The 22286-nt window shown below is 41.9% G+C and overlaps 1 protein-coding gene across 18 annotated transcripts in view; it reads right to left on the bottom strand.

Moving 5' to 3' along the window:
• Positions 1-22286, bottom strand: part of ADGRL2 (adhesion G protein-coupled receptor L2) — a 250265-nt gene that overhangs the window by 156705 nt on the left and 71274 nt on the right. For all 18 annotated transcript variants that reach the window (XM_081193663.1, XM_081193655.1, XM_081193656.1 and 15 more), the window contains one exon: positions 1341-1521. In XM_081193663.1, coding sequence (XP_081049789.1) covers positions 1341-1413 — 73 coding nt within the window. In that variant the 5' untranslated portion in view covers positions 1414-1521. The remainder of the gene's footprint in view (positions 1-1340; positions 1522-22286) is intronic.

Here is a 22286-nt window from a genome sequence, read left to right as displayed (position 1 = left end):
AAGGATGGAGCTATGTAGAGGCATTGGCTGGCTTCACAGTTTTCCCCGCAGCATGATTTTTGCCAGAGCCAGCTCTTGTGATCCATTGCCCTGTGTTGTTTCTTTTAACACAACAACAAAAATGCCTGTTGCAGCTTAGCTAGTTTGTTGCTAAGAACTCTTAGCTGATTTTCATGAATTAGAACTAAGATAAAGGAGATACACTGTATAATTCAATGGCATGCAATCTCCATTCATTTCAATGGGGCTTATATGGAATGAATGGAGGTTGGGCAGCAGCTTTGCTTGATTATCTATCCTGACAACCTGCTACACAAGTGTGGCACTGCAACAGTGCCAGGGGGTTGTTGTGCTAGTGTTGAAAGGAAATACACTAGCACAAATGACTAGGTCTGTGACACCAGTGAAAATGAACATGACAATTTTATTCGAAAAGAGGGGGTGGGGAAGACACTTGTTCTTTTCTTTCTAATTTAAGTGTAGCCTTAGGTACTGCATCTAACAGTAGGTAAATAAATTTTCAAACAGCACTGAGATTTAAGTTGATGGTGACCCACTTTCAATTACACTTTACCCAGTTCTGAGATGTACAGTGCTGATTTTCCACTAACGACTTGCCACACTGATGTCAGTAAGACCAGTAAGTGAGAAAGCAATAGCCCCGAATGCACTTTCTCTTCCATCGGATCATACATATTTAAAGCTGCTATGTCTTGTGTTTATGTAACTTGCAGTTTGCTGGTTTTCAAGGACAGCGTTTTGAAATGGCTCAACAAGAGGAATCCAAAAATAAACCACCTGCCACTCAAGGACAGTCACCCCGGAACTCTACTTGCTAGACAACATATTCCATTGTCAGGAATCAATTAATCATTTACATTTTTAAAGAAGAGGCCACTTAGAATTTGCAGCAGGGGCTTAATAATAGTTAAAGCAAAGTTGGGAAGCTGTTTTAGTCATGTTCTTAAACATAATTTCAAGGACATAATGACTTAAATTAATTTTTAAAAGGTATTCATAAAGAGAGGGGGGAAGGAATGGAAAAGCCACAGGAAAAATAGCTTCACCTAACCTAACAATACGCCATGAAAATGAAAAATATTATATGCACATCAAGTATAATCATACTGGTCAATCACATGTGGATACAGCCCAAAAGAATAAGCTCCAGAAGTTGACAAATATACCATCATATGCCAAAATAAGTTGTATCCCACTAGGGTAGGAGCATCTTTTCTGCAATAAATTATCTTGTCCTTTTGGACAACATGGTTTACATGAGCAGACACATCTCATCGCAACAGAAAGTTAAGATTTTAACTTAAGAGAATTTATCTTACCTTCTGTACACTGGAGGAAGCTGACTATCAGAAGTAGCCAAAACCTTTTCATTCTGCAATCAGAAGCCACCATTATTGACCCCCCTTTCTCGACGTATTTCTTCTTTTTATTCCTTAAAGATTCCAGTTATAAATGTCCAGCGTCATTCAAGTGGGTGGTCTACATCATTGATCTTCATAACTGGGGAAAGAAACGAAAATGGAAAAAATTAAATAAAAATCAACTCATGTTCGCATCACTAAAACGTTTTCAAAACAATACGTAGAGATCAGACTATTGTTGATAAGAAAGCGGGCAAGGGATGCAGGAAGAACCAACAACTGGCTACCATCAAGTTAAAAAAATAAATAACATTGTTTTAATGATCATCTTCCAACTGAGGCAGGAACTGTTAATGATGCTGGCACGGTCCTGTGAGAAGTGGTGAAGTCAGGGAAGTAGATTTCCATAAAGTCTCAAGTTAAAACATTGCGAGGCGAGGGAAAAAGAAAACCCCCAAACACTCATACAAGGAAGTCGGGCAGCTGCCAAAAGAAACTAAGCAGGAGGTCTCTCCTTCACAGTTTCCCTGCCTTCCACTTGCATCACTAGTGCCACCCTTTGTATTATGTATGGCTCTGCGCCCCCTCAGACAAAAAGCAGAAGCGGCAGAAACGATACAATCCATTTTTGCTGAAGCAGCTCCTGCCCCCCTATGACCAGCAGCAGTGCCAAATCCAAAATATGTCTTCTGCAGAGACATGGTTTCTGGGAGCCAAAAACAATCCATCAAAGTCTTGATGGAAACCGTTTGCCATTGGCAGCATTAAGGCAAGCTGCTGCTTTTAAGCCTCGGGGCTTAATAGCAGTCAGGCCATGCCAGCATATTACTGGCAGGTAAGCCTGAAAAGAGCATCCCTGAGAATGTGCAGAATATCCCCTTCTCTATAGCCAATTAATTGTAAAACAAACAGATTAACATTTGGGATTAGAGTGAAGGATTTTTATGCCGGTTTGAGCCTCAGACCTTAGAAATTAACCAAGGAACCACTGAACAAAATGAGATTCTTCTTTCCTACAACAGGAGTGCACTGCACACACATTAGTGCAGAAGGTTTTTGTCCAAGAGAGCCATGCTGGAAAAGGGCGAAACTGATGTGCTTCCATTTGTTTTCCCTTCACTGAGAAGCAAACAGCTTTCTACAGCACAGAGGGAGGCAGAGCACTAGACATCTTTCGGAACTTTAATCTCCCTTTCAAAACATCTACTGCTAAGCCTACAAAAGCAACCTCCCAAATGCAAACAACTAAGTCTGCAAAGTAGTCCGCAGACAAAACAGCTCTGGTGGCCCTTGTTTTCCTCGCTGCCATGCCAAAGAACAGCAGAGTCAAGCCAACAATGTGAGCTCCAGAGTTTCTCTTTAAAAAAGAAAAAAAGTACCCTGCAAGCAACTAGAGGGAAATAAAAATAATTCTTCTGCCAAATCCACCATGCTGCTGCTGCTGTTGTCCCCAATTCAGCCACATGCAACAGTTCTATCATTAGAAATTAAGACTACTATACTTCCAGTGACTGTGGTTCCCTGGACTTAAGGCAATGATAGCCTTGCAGCCATGAACCGACATGGCCACTTTGGCAATTGCTAACTCTTGTTTCAAGATTTTCAAAGGAAAGGGGAGAAAGCCATAAAGACAGAATATCTGGGCAGATGCATATAAAGGACAATAAAGCTCTTCCCCCCTTTTTGGACTATCCCAGTGCAAGGGACCTATGGACTATTCCTAGTGGGGGGACGGACCTATTTATCAAAAAAGAAGAAGAAAAAGAAATCCACAACCCATTGCATTCCTAACCACGTTATTCAGAAGTGCATGTCACTGTGATTTAATTCGCCGTAAGTATGCTTAGGATTGCGGTCACCAGCTGCTTAATAGCAATCTTTCCATTGTCAATCATAACATCTCCTGCACTTAACCCATCCTTCACTTTATTGGTGGGAAACGGTGTTTTTCTCTGGCACTTTTAATGCCTGATGGTTGTATGTGTGCAAGCTAGGCACACAGAATCTACGATTCTGATTTTTATTTTTATTTTAGTATTGAAGCATAATAATCATTATTCTTCGTGCATCAATAAATTTGGGGTTTTAAAGGGGGGGAATGAGAGGGCTGATCATGCGTGTGCAACTCTATCATTTTGAACAAGGCTGTAATAAAGGAGGAGACAAAGAGTCTCCTCTCTCAAATCCCGGCCAGCGGATGCTCGACTCTTGATCTATAACCCCCTACAAGTTAAATCTACAAGTTATGAATTCTCACCATCAACCTACCCTGTCCAGCCCTGAAAAGGACCACCACAGGTGGGTCAGGTTCCTTGCTATCACTGGAAGAGAGGGTTGCTTCTAGAGAAAGCTGAGGCTAGACCAGAAGCCAGTCATGTCACCTGTTCAGTCCAAGGAGACGTAGTAGATCAAACCCAGATTTTTATAGTAACAGGTACAAAAAAAATCAGGGTTCTGGTCTGGCAGCAGAGGGGAAGGGCTGTAGGCTCAGGGGCACAGTATCTGCATTGTAGATTCAGCCGCTGGCCTCTCCGGGTAGGGCGGATACAGAACCCACTCCAAAATCCTGGAGAGCCACTACACTGTCATTGCAGACAATACTAATGGCCTGGTGGCTTATAGAAAGCAGCTTTCAATGTTCCTGTGACTACACTGCAGGGGGTTGGACTAGATGACCCTCGGAATCCCTTCCAATTCTATGATTCCATACTGACCCTCTGCTCATCACACAGACAATTGCTATGCTGGACTTGGGAGTTCTTCCTTCCCTGTAACATGCAAATGCCGCCAACAAGTTCTGAACCAGCACAAGGCCAAAGCGATTCATATCATGACACAAAGGATGTTTCAGTGCAGGGCAGCCACTAAGGCATTTTCAGTGGCAAAGGGGAAGAAGTTCAGTGCAGACAAACAAAGCATAGTTCTCTCCCTGGCAGAAGCCCAAGCACCTAGAAGGAAAAAATAGATCCGTCACCAGTTAATCTAGTGGCGGCACATCAGCTGCAGCAGGAGTTTCCTGAAGCTGACACAAAGGAATAGTCATGTTACATCGCAGAGTCTTTCACCCAGAGCGGGGAGAGCTTTCTATGCTGAAAAATCTATAGAGGCTGCAAAGAAATGGTCTGCCATGTATAGCTGAAAGAATACTTTCCCCTCCTTTTGGTGAGATGGGGGGTGGGGGAGAGGAAAGGGGAGTTTATTCCCCAGTTAGGTAAACCAGTCAAGCCATTCAGCTAAGAATGGTGGACTGACCTGGGCTCAGGCACAGGTGCACAAACACGGAAGGACAGAAAAGTCAGATTAACTCTTTATCCGTCGCAACCCAGAAGAGTAATTGCCGAAAACATTTCACACACTTCGCAGAGAGTACAGTGCGAATTGACCTAGCCATTAGAATAATTTGAGCGCATGGCTGAGGCACATTAATGACTGCAAGGGAAATTAAGCCAGTCTTTTGATTACTCCCAAACCATTCAGAGGATTTTTAGATTTGCTGAGATTTGATTTTAATGGGTTTTTTCGATTTCCTGAACATAATGCTTAGACGGACTACTTAGCTGCACACATCAATATGAAGGAGGGGCAGAGGAATAGAGGGCCTTCGTGTTGTACAGTGACAGGCCTGTGTGCTCTGTCAAATGTCACCTCGCTGGGTTGTGGTTTGTAGGAAGGCAGAATGGAAGGAAAGACATGGAACACAAGAGGGGTTTCAATACCACTTTGCTTGGGAGAGGTGAGGGCAACAGCTGACGAGACAGAGAAAACAACAGGCTTCTCCCTGACCATAGATTCCATTTAGGTGTTTGGCATGACTTGAAAGTAGCTTGAGGATGTGTCTGGGACAATACAGAAGTAGGTGCAGCAGCAACAGCTGTCGGCTGACGGACAGAGCAAGCCAATATGTCTGTGTCAAAGAAAGTATTCAGAATGTGGAAGCTGGAAGCAAAGTGTATCTTGATTCCTGCCTATTGTACGGAAAGGCAAACCTATAAGTCAGCAGTTGGGGCTTTATCGGATTATGCGTCCCTTGTGTTAGCACCAAATAAATTAGTATACAAGCATCTGTATCAAAATCAAAAGCTTTTGGGTAAAATTAGTAGTGTAGATCTTTGTATTATTTATTTGATTACTTGAATCTATCTACACACACACACTACTCTCAACAGCAAATATTAATATAAAAAAATTCCTTCCAGTAGCACCTTAAAGACCAACTAAGTTAGTTCTTGGTATGAGCTTTCGTGTGCATGCACACTTCTTCAGATACACACTGTATCTTAGATACACACTGTATCTAAGAACTAACTTAGTTGGTCTTTAAGGTGCTACTGGAAGGAATTTTTTTATTTTGACTATGGCAGACCAACACGGCTACCTATCTACTACAGCAAATATTAATGTACACCTTGGTTCCTGGTCTTCCCCCAAATAATCATCTAGTACATCACAAACAACACTTCGCCCCCTTCTTAAGCAATAGTATAAACAAACAAAATAATGCATCTTCAGCACCGTAGCACAAAACTACTTGACATGTGATAGTGGTGAGGATGAGGTACCAACCTGGAGCCAGAGCACACTTGTGTTTGAAGATGCTGCTGACAGCCCTGTCTTTCAGACCCAATAATTGCTGTAGATAAGGAGGCAGAGTAACTCAACAACAACAACACAACCCAAAACAGACAAACACCAGCAGGAAAAGCCATATTAGGTTACCTCTTAGCAAACAGCAAATGTAGTTCATAGTAAGTGGCTTCTCTGTGCAAATAGCTCACTTCCCTTCAGACCTTTTCTTCATGTGTTTTTTTTTAAAAAAATAAAATAAAAATAAAAACCACTAGTCCGTCATGATAATGGGGAAGGGAGACAGTCTCTAGAGTCAAAAGGCAGATTGGATTTCAGAGTGCAACCAAAGCTGCCTGGAAAACTCCCCTGGAAACTTAAATCCTTCTCTCTGGGAAATAGCATGGTCTCCTTCAGAAACATCCTGCCTTGGACAGCAAAAATGGTGTTTAAGGAGCTTTTTTGTGCATGAATTACTTAAAGACAAAAAGATTAGTTGGGTACAGGAGCAACCAACTTTCAGTCTTTTGTAGACAATAGGTAGCCCAAGAGAAGCTAATTCTTTGACCTTCAGTGCCCTTATTTACAACACTTTAAAGGTTTTCTGTTTACTAGGGAAGGAAAAAAAGCCACCCGTTACACATTATGTCTAGGAAATTTGGAAAGACAATTAAAACCTAATCTCAGCAAAGCAAGATGGCACCCACCAAACACATCTCAAAATCTTGATGATGCCATTTACGTATCTCTGTTGCATCCTTGACAACATTGGCCATATATCAATGTGTACTGGAAAGAAGAAACTAGGATTAGGGAGTACAGGAGGAGATGTTCACACACTCTTTCACCGGGTTGGAATTACTATCTTTGCTGTTCTCTGTAGGTCAGACAATGGAACACAACTAGGTCAAGACATCATCCTTCCTAATCTTTTCACAAAGGAAGGCTAAGAAGTGGTAAAGTGACCCAGTTGTCATCTTTTCTTCAAAGTTCTGAAAGATACCCCTTCTTTCCCTTTTTAATCACTGACAAACACAACCAACCATAATTTAATTTATAATGATTAGTATCAAAGACAATCCAACTGAATCAACAGGGAAACCTGACTTTACATCATAAGCATATTCTGTGTCCATCCAGCACAGTACCATAAATCTTTCACTACCATGCACAAACCAGTTGTAGCCGCTATGCTATTCCCCAGTAGCCATGGGAAGAAATAAACCATGAATCCTGGGATCCATGCTTGTTTCACTCCCAACACAGTACAATCCATAGCCAAGATTGGGTTACTCACTGTGATTTGTTGGGAGAAAACAAATCAAAATCCTTGGTTCCATCCATTGATCATGGTTTATTTCCTCTGTACACTAGCAGAGTGAAAAGTAACCCAGAAAGATGCATTCATGGAAAACCATTAACTATGGTTTGCTGTGATGTGTAAACACAGCCACTGATAAGATCACCATCCTTCACATTAATCTGAACAACTACCATTTACTGATTCTATACTCAAATGGCTATGCAATCATCAATAAGAATGTATTATGAAAAGTTGGGTAAGATTTAACATATTCACTATGCTTCATCCACCCTCGTTTCTGAATATGGTCAAAACACAGGGGTTAATCCACAGGTTCATACAAAGCACATAGTAAGGCACTCTTAAATTGCACATGACGACATTCCCTGCATCAGAAAATATCTGCTGTGGAAATTTAGTGTCAGGAAAAGGGTCTGACTAAAAATTCTCCCTGATATGCCAGCCAGCTTTTCACATGCAGGGAGTTCTTGATATTGGAAAGAACATATGTATTCTTCCACTTACATTTTGAAGTGGTACAGTCTGACATGACATGTATCGCATCCAAGTAGTCTGAAGTATTGAGACTCTTTTAGATGGTAAATAATCAGTATGTAACTTTCTTCTTCCATAAGGACAAAATAAATGGCCAAAGCAGCTACAAAGAGACTGTTGTTCCATTAAAAACACTGCAGTGTTCAAGACCACCCTGGATGAAGGAGGGCGTCTTATCTCTAGGTCTGTACTCCACGGTTTCCATTAATTAACGCCTTGAATTTCGGATTTCTAACACAAAACATTACCATCTGAGTCAAACAGAAGGAATGCAGTATCAGGAAAGGGAATAGCACAGCGAGTAGGAGACCTGACCAAGGTGACCCAGTGTTACACTAAGAAAGTCATTTTTATACACTCAGCTGCTGCGTGCTCTGAAGTGATACATCAATGCTTTAGCGAAGCCTGAAACAGTATGGGATAAATATACATGTACCCTGAATCTAAGTCAAACGAGAGATCACAAAGCTCAAGTCCCACCGGACTGGATCCTGTGTTAATCACTACAACGGAGTTTACTCACAAAGGAGAATCTACCTGCGTGACAAGCAAAACACTCTACAAAAACCATTTCAGCTTTGCAATTTATCCTTTCCATCCGCAGCGGCACAGTGGTCTACCTCAATCATTCGCCAGGAAAATAAATGGGATTTGGGGGGCGGTGAGCAGAAAGGGAGGGGAGGGAGGGAGATAGAAAAGGAAACTATTTTTATTGCCCATCATCATTCCAGTAGAGCTAAGCCTCCTTCATTTCCCACCAGTTATATGCTTTGTACATTTCTGCTTTTCAGACAGGCTAGTTCTACCCCTTCTTGTTAATGCAGGATGATGTTTCGATACTCTGGGGATTTATCATTCACTAAGCCAACAAAGTAAACGTTTGCTAGTGCTAATAAGAAAGGTAGATTTTTTAAAAGAGGGTGTGGGAATGTGTGTGTGTCTGTGTGTGTGTGTATGTACACACACACATATCTATATATCTATATCTATCTATCTATCTATCTATCATCTATCTATCTATCTATCTATCTATCTATCTATCTATCTATCTATCTATCTATCTATCATCTATGGCTTCCTGTGAGCTAACAGCTTGCCCTCTTGATGACTCCCCCTGTTCTGGGGGTGGGGTGGAGAGAGAGGGGGGGTAGTCTGCAAGTCAATTACAACTATTATCAGCTGTAATATCTTAGAGTCATGCTGAGCATGTTAAATATGCTGATCACTCTGTGGACACCAGAGGCACAATCTGAAGCTGTTTACCATTCCTTTCATTAAACACTCTTGGCCCGTGCAAAAACTGCAAAACAAATAGGTCTCATTTTCAATCTTTACGTAGGCTAGATTTTTATGAACATCAAAAAACAAAACAAACAAACAAGAAAATAATGAAGAGCTATAAAGTATGCATGTGCCAAAGACAGACCATGCTGCATTTTGAAAGACAAGAAGCAGAAGGTGTGGAGAGTACAATAGCTTCTCCAACTTCTCGTAGAACAGAAAATCTACCGGTCTATACTGGTCCATGGAAAGTGGTCCCAATGAAACAAGAGTCACAAGAGCTTCCACAAAATCGACCAGTTTCAATGCCTTTCCACTGGGGATAAGACCCACCCTGCAGGATGAGAACAGAAATCATGCTCCAGTGGTGTGGCGGCAGCGGGAGGCCCCATTAGCTAAAGTGGTGCTTCAGGTTAAGAACAGTTTCAGGTTAAGAACGGACCTCCGGAATGAATTAAGTTCTTAACCAGAGGTACCGCTGTATAGCAAAGCACTTTGCACTGTATATTTTTTTAAAAGCTCATTATAATAATCAATTCACCTCACCTAAAAAAAGGGAAGATCAGATCATAAGCTGAAAAACTGGTCATTCCAAAACTTTAGGAAGAGAAATCAGCTCTTTCATTTACTGTCAGTGCTGATAAGGATTTCCAGCAATCTATTTTTAACAAGATTGCTGCATTCGCTTGGTTAACTTCATTTGCCATCCAGGTGTAGTTATGTGTGTGTTGTTTTTCTTCATGCAAGTCAGAACATTTGTTTGAAGCAGAAGTAGGCAAGCATCGTGGGTCTGTGACCAGACATGCCTGTAGCTCTGGAATGGATGTCTTACGTGAAGCTTCATATAGTTCACTGTGAGGAGTGAAACATACTTGATATGCATTTTGACCTTTCTTTTCTTGGCATGAGAAAAACAGGAGGGGGCGGGGAAGAGAATGAGTTTCAAATAAAAAGGAGGTTCACACATGCCACTCACAGCTGACATCCCAATCTAAATAGCGTCATCAGCCCAGGGCCCAACAGCCACCTGACAAAATAAAACCAAGTCTTGTGACTTGGCAACAAATCAGCTTTGTGGGTTATACATACTTCATTGTTTGTTTAACCATCTTGAATAATTGGGTTAAATAAAGCCTTGACTTCCAGGGCTTGCGCGTTGCAACAGTATTTCAAATGGGCCTGGTGCCAACCTCGCTGCAATTGAATCCTCCCCACACCCTTCTGAATGTTAGGGGCTACCTGAGCCATGCACGAAACACTTACTTAAATTTGGTATGCTCTTTCCCCCTCCCTTCTTTTAAATGATAAATGAAACTAAAACTTGAAACACAACACCTCATATTGGACAGAAAGAATAACACCATGAATTTATAACACCATTGCATCCTAAAGCATTTTTTTAGTCTGCATGAGCAGCTTTTTCCTTCTTCTTTAAAAAACAACCCCTATATCTATCATAACCTACAAATAAACTATTTAACTTCCATAAGATCTACATACACACCATTCAACTAGACATCTCCTCTGTTCTGCCCCAGTGCTGATGCTCTCCAAAGCCCTCTGTCAATGACTATGGAAGTGTGACAGATACAACACACACTGTTTTCCTCCAGGACAGAAACAGCTATTATAAATTCTGAAGCCATCCGGGGTTGGGGGGGGGGTTAGACTGTTCTTAACACAGTGGTAGACAACCAGTAACCCTGTGTCTGTATCTGACCCAAAGATGGTTACTAGTTAGCCTATTTCTTACATAAACCCTTTTAGTGGCTAAAATGAATCACAGAGCCCTTGTCATACTCCTCCCAGGTCCTGTGGGACGGAAGTGACTGCTAGAGTTAAACAGATTACGCCACCATGCTGCCTGAAAATCCTATGCTCTCCCCCACATTCCTAAGGAAAAACAGTGTGCTGTTTCTGTCCTTTCGGTTTCAGCTAGTTGACAAAACTTTAGATAAGTTGAGAGACTCAAGTAAGTAAGGGTTATGATAAATTACAGTTTACTCAACAGAGAAATCTTCAATCATGTTATGCAAACATTATGTTACTTTGATCACTTCTCTACAATGTTGGCCTGACATGCTAAAGGTTCTCCAACATGGTGCCACAGGTAACAGTGTGCTCACAGAAACCTGGTAGTGTACCTGCCAGGCTTTCGAGTCCCCTGTGCAGTGGATTATAAACTATAGTACTCTCCCAAGTACTGCCCACATTGTGTGCTTCGGCTCTCTACTGTTCCATAGAACCAGTTTCATTTTCATAGGATGCAGCTGTCCCACATGGTGATAGAACCTGCAACCTTGTGGGTGTTGTCAGCACCATGCTCTGACCAACTGAGCTATCCAGGCTGAGCTTGGTTGCGACTGGCCAGCAGACTTGGAAAAGTGTTCTCTCTGATAGCGTCCGATTAGAAGCAAGAGAACAGTTCTAATTGGATGGTACAAGAAAAACGAGATCAATTCTAACTGGATGCCTGGAGAAGGAAATAGTGCAGGCGCTGAAGAGACGAGATACCAAAGGGATAGCTGCAAATAAGGCCTTGGTGCAAGAAGGAAAGGTCCATAATAGGGTAAGAAAAAAAGCAAGCAGCCTAGGTTGGAGTGCATCGGAGAGAAAAGAGGGCTGAGTAGGAAGGAAACAGAGTGTAAGTGCATCAAAGCTCTTGTTTCTACCCAGTCATAATGCTCAATAGTGAAGGGCCCAGACATTTTCTCAGAATTCCTTATCTGCCCATGGGTTAAAATTAATAATTAACAACAACAACAACAACAACAACAACAACAACAACAACAACAACAACAACAACAACAACGTTAGGAAGCTACACTATGCTACAGTCACAAACAGAGGCTTTCTCCACCATGGTAACCCTGCCAAACAAGCTCTGGCAAGTGGTGAATAAGGTGTGATGAAGAAGCTAGTTAACAGTGGGTCATTTTTGAACAGGGCCTCAGTCTAACCTAGGAAACACATAACTTCCAGTCAAACCTGAACATTGGCCAAACTTCCTGGGTTGGAAGGCAGCTGAAGTCCGAATTTCTGGAGGCTGCAGGTTCCCAATCACTGGTATAAGCATAGTTTAGAGCTATGAAAGTTTACAAAATATAACGCACTATGAGAGCTTTCATTCAATATGGAAAGCTTTCCATAGAGATGCTGTAACTTTGCCTTCTGTTACATATCTGAACAATAAACCATATTTTGAATATACTGTTGATGGCACAATGGGGAGGTGAGTTGCAGGCAGCTGTGGAACTGTCTGCTTCTTGCACTGTATTCAGAGTATATAGCCTGCTTCTTTCCTCAGCAGACTAACATGTGTAGATAGACATTCAGGTTTTGCAGTGCTTTTTCTCTCTATTGGCAGCAAAGCTATTTTGAAATAACGAACGTCAACTTTGGAAAATGTATTAAGGAATGCACATTCAAGTCCCGACAACCTTGGGAGGGTAGATCGGCAGTAACTAAGAGCGGTGACAGCAAATATGTTAAGGAAGAGAAGGAGTGCTTCTCTAGTCAATGTGGATAAACATGCATTTGCATTATCGATAATTTATTCTGCAATCCTGATTCTTCTAGAAAGAACATAGCTTCAGAGCTAATATTTGTGATATCCTGGTCTAATCACTGTGCAGCGAAATATGAAACAAAATCAATGGTAGCTCATAAGATGTAATCTTGCTACTCTATTTGGCTCACTGTGCTGAATTTCTAGCTCATAAATCATTGTTACTAGCCATTCAGTGAATCAATATTCAGATTCCCTCTTGGTCTATACATACAACCACTAAATGAAATAATAATGACCCAAGATCTGTCATATATTAGCTCATCAATACCACCAACAGAGATTCCTTGGCAACAATGAGGTAACTGGAGATAAAACACATCTGATGAGCATGCAAGCAATTATGAAAAATCTGTAACTATAGCAAGAGAAAAACACACCACACAGAACCGCACATGTTCATAACCGCAGTCCTGAAACCACTTACCCACTTGACATTTGTGAGACAATTCCTGAACAACAGAGTAACTCATGAGTAAGTAGTTTAGGACCTAATAAGATCATGACCTCAGGCGATGTTTTATCATGGTGATGTAGTAATTCACATTTTAAAGAAAGCCAGCTTTTATGACAACAGTGATACTAAATATATTTAATTAGACTGTAAACACCCGATCGTTAAATGCTATCTTCTGTCTCATTCTGAATCCCCCTCCTCTCTTCTTTATCCTCTCTTTGTCTTTTAAAAGCACCATTAGTACATCTGTAAAGAGAATTCCTCAACTCCTTACTCTCATTCCGATAGCCCCAAAGCCCCAGTGGAGCAAAGATTAGTCCCATTAAAAACCAACAACAAAAAAATAAAATAAACTATTAGAGTGCTTTCCGTGAAGCCTTATTCCCCAAATGCTTTACAGACCATTTAATTATCTCAAGGTAGTGGAACGCCTCTCTGCAGACGAACATGAAAGCTACTGCTCTCTCTCTCCAGTATCCCACATGTGGGCCGTGGTGCTATTTTAATCTCTAATGGTAATAATATCTGAAAGAGCTAGCAAGAGAAATATGTTGGCTGGAATGCACTACTTAGCTTACCAAAAGAGGGGGGGGGGGGAATCAATAGCATGGGATCTTTAAATTACCACCAAAACAAAGCAAGAGAATCCATAGGGGGAAATCTGACTTGTGGAAGGAAGCTACACAAAACTATAAGCCAGCCCTTCACCTAACCCCACTATGCCTATCATCAGCAGAAAAAATAGAAGAAAAAGGGGGGGGGGACCAGTGCCTGCTGCCAGTCACTGACATAAAGCGATTTTCCAGACATGCCACTTTACGCAGCAGGGGAGCAGAACATTTAGGAGGCTTTATAATAATTATGTTTTAAAATGGGAGGGGTGGAAGAGAGAGAGAGTCTCTCTCTTTCTCCTTGCTTTACATCCAGTTTGCTCCCATTCCCCTTCTAGACCATTAAAAGATTTCACTTCGCAAACAACTAGGTTATAAAGCTGCACATTTAAGGAGCTCCCAAACGAGGAAACAGCTAGTGTTGGGGAGAGGTGTTTGTTTTGGTTTTTTAAAAAAAGTACAGGCTTACAATTTAGCCACAGAGCTGAGGCAAGTAGCAACTGCCCACTGCGGCAGAGGCACCACCACCACTACCAGGTGTAGGCAGATGAGGTGTGGGACAGGGGTCTCATGAGAGAAACAGCACCAGAGCATGACTGTGTGGGCTTTGCAGGCTAGCTTCCATGACCTCAAGGTAAGAGCAAGAGAAACCAAGGGCTTTTAAATGGCATGTTTGTTTGTTGGTTGGTTGGTTGGTTGGTTGGTTTAACTTTGCATCCTGACTTTCCACCAAGCCGTGCTTAAAAGCTTTCTGAATTGGACAATGTGGCACCCCCCTTCTTGCTCCCAGTATGCAGTCTCCAACAGCGATCACTAAGGGAAATGAAGAAGAAATGAACCTCAGTTCAAGGTTCCACCATAGAACATGCTTCTGCCACACTTCGTATCCATTGACTGCATATGAAGTGGGATGTTTGTTAATATGCTCTCTTCTCAACCATGTAGAATAAAGTGTGTGTAGACATGTGAGCTTCGGAGAAATTGCCATCTCGTTGAACAGTCTAGAACTGGCATAGCACACTGGAAAAGACATTGAGCTGTGGACCAGGAACCCAATCCCTCCATTAGAATGGTGCCTCTACATGGCATTATGCAAAGCACTCTCTCTCTCTTTCTCTCAGCCTCAATCCCACCCAGAGGAACCACATTCTCCAGAGGAGAACACAACAGTATTCTGAATACTGAGGTGGCCTGGCCCCCTCAAAAAACCTATCTGGGAGTCCAATACTGCCTCAACCCCTCAGTCAGTGCCTATAGGCCCAGCATCCGCAACATGGAGAGTAAAAAACTTAACTTACGCGGTTGTTGTAATGATTATACCCAAATAAAAATGCAAGAACAAGCTGCTGGATCAGGCCAATGGCCCGCCCAGTCCAGCACCCTGTTCTCACAGTGGCCATCCAGATACCTGTGGGAAACCCATAAGCAGGAATCGAGTACAAGATTCCTTCTGTGGATTTCGGCAATTGGTACTCAGACGTATTGCTGCCTCTTGCTATGGAGGCAGAGCAAAGCCATCATGGCTAGTTCAGGATAGGTGTGAAGTGCTTTGGATATACTGCTTCATTAAATTAGCCCCATGCAATAACAGCACTGCTGCCAATTAGGATAGAATTTGGGCGACATGCAAAAGTTAGTCTAACTTCAGGGGGCCTTACTGAAATCTATGGTGACTTTGCCCAAGCTGCTATACTTACTCATCTTAATCCTGCAATATTATTTGTTCTTTCGGGGATAGTAAAGGTAAAGGACCCATGGACGGTTAGTCCATTCGACTATGGGGTGCAGTGCTCATCTCCGCTTTCAGACTGAGGGATGTGGCCAGCATGACTAAACCGCTTCTGGAGCCAAGGGACACTGCGATGAGTGCCAGAGTGCAAGGAAACACTGTTTACCTTCCCGCCGCAGCCATGCCTATTTATCTACTTGTGCTGGTATGCTTTTGAATTGCTTAGTTGGCAGGAGTTGGGACAAAGCAATGGGAGCTCACTCCATCACACAGATTTCAACTGCCAGCCTTATGATAGGCAAGCCCAAGAGGCTCAGTGGTTTAGGCCACAGCACCACCCGCCTCCCGGATAGTAATGAAGGAACAAAGGCTGCTGCATCAAAACATATTCCATCCAGCTCACTGTTATCTATCAGGAGCAGCAAACCGTGGCCCTCCAACATGACCAGCAGTCAAGGATAATGAGAGCTGTACTCCAACATTTAGGGGAAACAATACTGTGTTTTAGAGGCTCCCTCCCCACCATACACACACTAGTGGCATCCTCTCTACAAGGAGACCTGCCCAACAACCAAAGTGAGCTTCTTCCAGTGCCAAAGACTTGTCTCTTCAACCAGACATCAAATTGTTAATGCATTTCTTATCCCTGTGACTGTCTTAGCTAGTAAATGTCTTATACTAGGGTTTCCCAAACTTGGGTCTCCAGCTGTTTGGGGGCTACAGTTCCCATCATCCCTGACCACTGGTCCTGCTAGCTAAGGATGATGGGAGTTGCAGTCCAAAAACAGATGGAGACCAAAGTTTGGGAAACCCTGTCCTTATACAGTTGAAAGGTGGTAGGGTTTTTGTCTGCTGCTTTTAGAACCTGTCAAATATTATTTGAAATATTATGGCAAAGCATGAGGCAAATGTTTCAGAGAGTGATTCAAGATGGGGGACTATCTCTGCTTCCAAACCACACATGTTTATGTTGCTGTTCTTTTTAAAATAAAAACATTCAGTGAGGGAAGAATTGGGACTACTGTTCACATTTTCTCTTTGGATGCTAAAATCCACCAGCTTTAGATGACAGAGTGGGAAAAGGTAGAAGCAGCGTTAGAAATTAAGATATTTGAAAGCTATGAGTTAATGGCACCTTAGACCTAGGTCATGGGCACAACAACGGAATTGTCTAGGTACGCTTTTTTATAACAAGAATACAAAGCTGAAAATGAATGAACTTCAGCTAAAATATGACGTTCATTTTTCACATGGTCTAGTCCTTCCCCTGCCCACACTCCTAATATTCTTAAGAGGGCCTCTTCTCCAGTCTTCAGAGAGCAGCTGGAAGTGGGGAGGAGGAAAGGGGTCCTCCTTTTCTTCCACTCTGCAGTTTTAATCTGAAATCTTAGACACAGTACTGCGCCCAGAGATCAGAAACTGCTCGCGCTAATGAAATTCCCTGTTGCAAAATGTGCCTAGGACAATGGGAGTTTCAAACACTGGGTAGAAGTGTAACACACAGGAAATGAGGAAGGTATCCAATGCAGACATTCCATTTGTGCAACAGCTCTTATCCCAACGTATGCTACACACCCCTCCCAGATTTCCTCTGGAAGGAACCCCGGAACAGATTTAGGGGGCTTGCACAGAAGACAGGGGGAAACTTCCATTGTGCAGCCAAAAGTATTTGAGCTGACAAACAAGTGCATTGAATACACACATAGAGCTTCCCTCTAAACTTATTTTGATTGAACGAAAGTTTTCCAGAAATTGATCTCTCTCCAAGACAACTTACAAAACTTCAGAAAAAGCTCCAGCAACTTCATTTTGAACCTCTTTGGCAGTCTTTCTCACTTATACACAGAGTTGATGGGCACATTCTGGGTAGCTTTCCAAAGTTTCTTCTACATATACTAGCCTTCCCTATGTATTCAAAGCCTTTTACTGAACGCCCATACTTCAAACCAGCTTTGAAACTCCCTGTTGCTCAAAATTCCCTGTTGAACATCAAGTGAAACCCTGGTAGTATATTCAACTTAAGCATTGTCTTGCCAATTGTGAACATATTCAAATCCTCATATATTTCTGTTGCCACATTAATTATTCACCTTTTGAAATTTAATTCATATCATGATTTTCACACTCACAAAATCCTGCAGAATTTGATGATGATTGTCATTTGATGACCTTGCTTTTTAGAGATAGCTATTTCACAGCATGCAATATTCATTCTGTAAATTCCTAGTGCCTGCCCTGATAATTATGCTCATAATTTTGGCCTCGCTTGCTACACACATGCAACTAATACGAATTACATTTTTGAACCACAATTAACAGCACACTCAATTTGCCCGGTGATTATCAGATAGTAAAAGCGCACAGTAAAAACTGCACAAATGAAGCCAGAATTTGTCCATCAACCTTATTTATAAGTGAAAAGAGTGAAGAAGATTACAAAATTTTAATAAGAGCATTATATTATGGTAGCAATAATCTAGGTGTTTTACTGGAAGAGAAGTCGATTACTGTAAATGAAAATTTAAAATGTCCTTTCCATTTTGCAGATAACACAAAATGACTCCTTTCATGTCTCCTGCGATAAGGATACATTTGCCACACATTTAAATGGTGCCTTCACCCCATCCAACCCAATGTATAAATTAATAATTCAGTGACATTAATACAAGAAGATAAATGATAAAGAGGTTGGAGCACAAGGGCCAAGAGTACACATAGACTTCTTTGGGAAGAACTAATACCTCTCTGCCAATTACAGGCAGAACTTTTTTAACAGTTTTCAATGGCATTTTTACAATCTAAATAGCAGCTTATGCACACGCAATTTCACACAACTCAGGCTTAATAAATCTCCTGCTGGTACCAAACAATCATTTTAAGGGATTAAAGTGCAACATCTGCTGCCATTAATAAGCATTTTATATAGCCATACTTATAAAAGCAGTCTCTACTGAATTGTTAGTCTCTGAAAGAGCTTCTAGACCCAAGCACCAGTTTAGCATAAATTATACCTTTATCATTTGATTGGTGATTTTAGCTTATGACAACAATGAAGGGTATTACTACATAGCGGCTCCAGAATGAAAATATATGCTAGGTAGAACTATTATTTTCCAGTATGGCAGTGTTCCAAATAGCTGAAAGAAAAAGCAAATTACATAGTCACATGCAACACTGACTAGTGTTTCTAGTCAGACTTTGCAAACATGTTTCCTTCTTTTGCAGAGGCAGAAATACATTTCTGATTATTTTTTGAGCAACAAACCTTATTAATGCTCTGACCGATTCACCACACTACTTCCAGATGCAATCTCCTTTATTTTAACTGATACAAAAGCAGGACTTGGTTGCGCTATCACAACCATGGTTGTAAAGGCACTTTCTAGCGTCCTCTCACCAAGCTCAATGACATTTGAACACCTTTTAAGAAGTACAGTCCTAGGTTGTATGGTAGGATTTAGTTTCAGAATAAATTACTGCCTGTGCATGCACGTTCCTTGAAAGTTTAAAAAAAAAAATCAAAGAAGTTAATATTTCTCATCAGGGATTTGAAAAGTATAAATCCTAGTTGACAGGTCCTGAAAGTTCAGAAATGAGGGCCCCCATGTAAGATTGGCAGGAACCAAGAACACTAACTGCAATGGTACCTCGGGTTACATACGCTTCAGGTTACAGACTCCGCTAACCCAGAAATAGTGCTTCAGGTTAAGAACTTTGCTTTAGGATGAGAACAGAAATTGTGCTCCGGTGGCACGGCAGCAGCAGGAGGCCCCATAGGCTAAAGTGGTGCTTCAGGTTAAGAACAGTTTCAGGCTAAGAACAGACCTCCGGAACAAATTAAGTACTTAACCCGAGGTACCACTGTATTGGCATGCACTGCATAAACCTCTCAGCTCTGCACTGCCAAAAGAAGGCCAATGCCTGCCATTCTGGACAATGGAATGCCACAGACCGCCAAGCATGCTCCATCATAAAATGAGATCGAAAAATGAGATGCCAACAAACTTGGTTTCATTATTTTACTTTATTTTTATTTTTAGTTTCATATATTGCTTCCTAATCAAAAGAGCTGAAATGACAAAATAATTCTGCTGTGCTTTTATGGGTACCAAATAGGTGCCAGGGATATCCAGAGTTGGATGTTATTTACGTACCCAAAACTTGTATGCCACGTCCAAGTCAAATGTTATTTTGTACGTGAACAAGGCTGCATCTTCTAGGAAACACAATATACGCACAGAATGTTTTGAACCTCTTCTTCGTTTCTAAAAACCAGCAACAACAAAAAGGATTGCAACACAAGGAAATATCATTGTCTGGCATAAACTTACAACCAGTGCCAATGTGTGGCAGCTGACAGAGAGGTCGGAACCTATTAGCCATACTAGGCTTTGAACTATTCACGGCTGAGGCCAAAGCCACTCTTAGCCAAGGGAAACCAGCTGCTTGAAAAGAAAGAAGCTTTCGGCATTAAGCCAGGATGTAAGTAGATTTAAGCATCCCTCCCCCCCCCCACTTCCCTCCACACTGATGGCTGCTTTCAGCTGAGAAACATCTCCAACAAGCCCCATATGCACTTTAAAAGCACCCAAGACTGGGGAGAATTGACATTTTGGACACCAGGTGTCACACTGCAAGTTCCAAGGGCATCGACTGGAATGTCAGCACTACCATGTGAATTGTCATGTGGGGTTCTGGTTTCCCTACCATGAACAAAGCTTTTAAATGTGACAAGCTGCTCTGTACATGCAGGGCAGCGGAGAATGTAATGCCCAAGGGTCTGCTGAGGTTCGAAAATGGTTTTTACTAGCTCTAATAGGCAAGCCAAAATCTTTGGTTGCCTGGCTTCTGACCTTACTGTTCCCTGCCAGGTTTGCTCTGTGTGACTGAGGCCCTCTGGGCGCTTCAGTTAAGCAGCTTACAAGGAAACACCCTGACTTTCTTTCCTGACCTGGACAAAGGAATAGGTGCAGGGGTGTTGCTGGGTGGTGGAGACCATGCCAGTTTGCTCTATATAGCCAAGGCACTCCAGACACTTTGGCCGCACAGCTGCTGAACAACCCTGGAGCCAAGGAGGGAAATAGCAACTGACACAAAATTTCTGCCAGCCATTCATCGTTCTGGATCAGCAAAGTTGTGGGAGCCTGGTAATCTCTATTATACAACTTCTGGAACTGGGGTGGGGGAGAACATGCTTTGAAAACTTAACTTGGTTCAGCTGACACAACCTTCACCTGGGTGGAAGGCAAATTAACACAAAGCTATCTGAATCGCCATACTGCAGCGATTTTAAAACTGTTTACACAGAAGGAATATTTTCCATGGTCTGCCACCTAACCTTTGGGGCACAGTCCAGCACAGAACCTCTGTTTACGAGGAGCACTTGGTAGGATTTACAGGGATCTTTCATTTATTTATTTGCACGATTTCTAGCTGTTCAAATAATTTCATGTGAGTTGGGGCTTCAAGGAAGGCATCTGCAGAAAATCTTAATATGCATTCAGGCGGATACAGGGAGAGATGCTTCTTAAAGTGCCCAGGTCCCTGATTATTCAGGATTATCACTAGAATTGAATAGAAATGGGAAGCAAATAAGCAACGAATGCAATGCAGCTCCCTCAGCCGATGCAAACATGTTTCTACTGGGCTGGACAACTTCTAATTCTGACAGCTGCATTGGGAACAAGCTGCAGCTTCCAGACTGTCTTTAAGGGCAGCCCCATGTAGCAGGCAGAAGAGTAATCCATCAGGTGTTTTCCAGAAGATGGATTACTGTGACAAAGCTGCCTCCTTTAAGGATTGGATGTAGCTGGAAACAGGCACTCAATGCCACCAAACCAGCTGGGTATCCAGTGACAAAGAAGCCTTCCCTGCTCTGTCAAGGGAATGTGTGTTACCCACATCTAGGATGGACTGTCGCTCAGTACCTGGGACAAAAGTCTACCAATCCACAGAGCCTGTGTCTTACTAGTATTCAGTCTATTGGCCCTTATGTAGCCAATCACTGAGCCCATCATTATTTTCCAATTCAGAACACAACTGATCACAGTTGCTGATATTAGCATTTTAAATTTAATCACCCTTATTGCAGCCCCTCCCCTCCTCTCCCCCAAAAATGAGGCCAATAAATATGAGGAGCTCATTTTGTATGAAGTTGTTAGGATACTTAAAAAAATAACAATGAACCAGTTTTATAATTAGAGTTAGTAAACGGTGTAATATATACGTCTGGGCATAATTTAGAATTTGCACATAGCACTCCTCAGACTGAACACAAAAGACCTGTTCTGGCATTTCACTAAATTAGAATCCTGGATTCCCACAGCAAGAAAGTGCATATGTAGAGTTTATTAATGCTTTAAATCAAGCTATTATTCAGTGCTGCATAATGAAATCTACTATAGTCTTACATGGTGATGACAAGGAATATTCTGTATTCTGGTGCTCAATTTCCATATGCAAGTTGCTGGAGCTGAAGCTTTTTGAAGTCACACCCATGCTCCTATGTAATAAGCCTTTCCCCTAAGTTTCCACTGTCTAGAACTGGCTGCTGTTATTCACATTCTCAGGGAAACTTCTCTATTAGGGGAGAGGAGGCGCAGCATTATAAAAACACCACTCTGGATCAGACCTGGAGTTCTGTAGTTCACATTAAAGCCACGGGTGTTGCCTTAGTAAGACTTTTACACTGACTACCGAAAAGGGACAAAAAATGGCAGGTCAGGTGGGAGAGTGAGTTTCTATAACTGGGTAACTAAAATACTGCTGATGTTTCACATGCATTAACACAAAACAAATGAACACAGCTGTAAGTAACTTGCAGGCTGACTTTCAAAG

Source organism: Podarcis bocagei (genome assembly GCF_964188305.1).
Source record: "Podarcis bocagei genome assembly, chromosome: 5".
Lineage (NCBI taxonomy): Eukaryota > Metazoa > Chordata > Lepidosauria > Squamata > Lacertidae > Podarcis > Podarcis bocagei.
The sequence above is the reverse complement of the archived record's forward strand: the minus strand, read 5'-3'. Positions and strand labels throughout refer to the sequence as shown.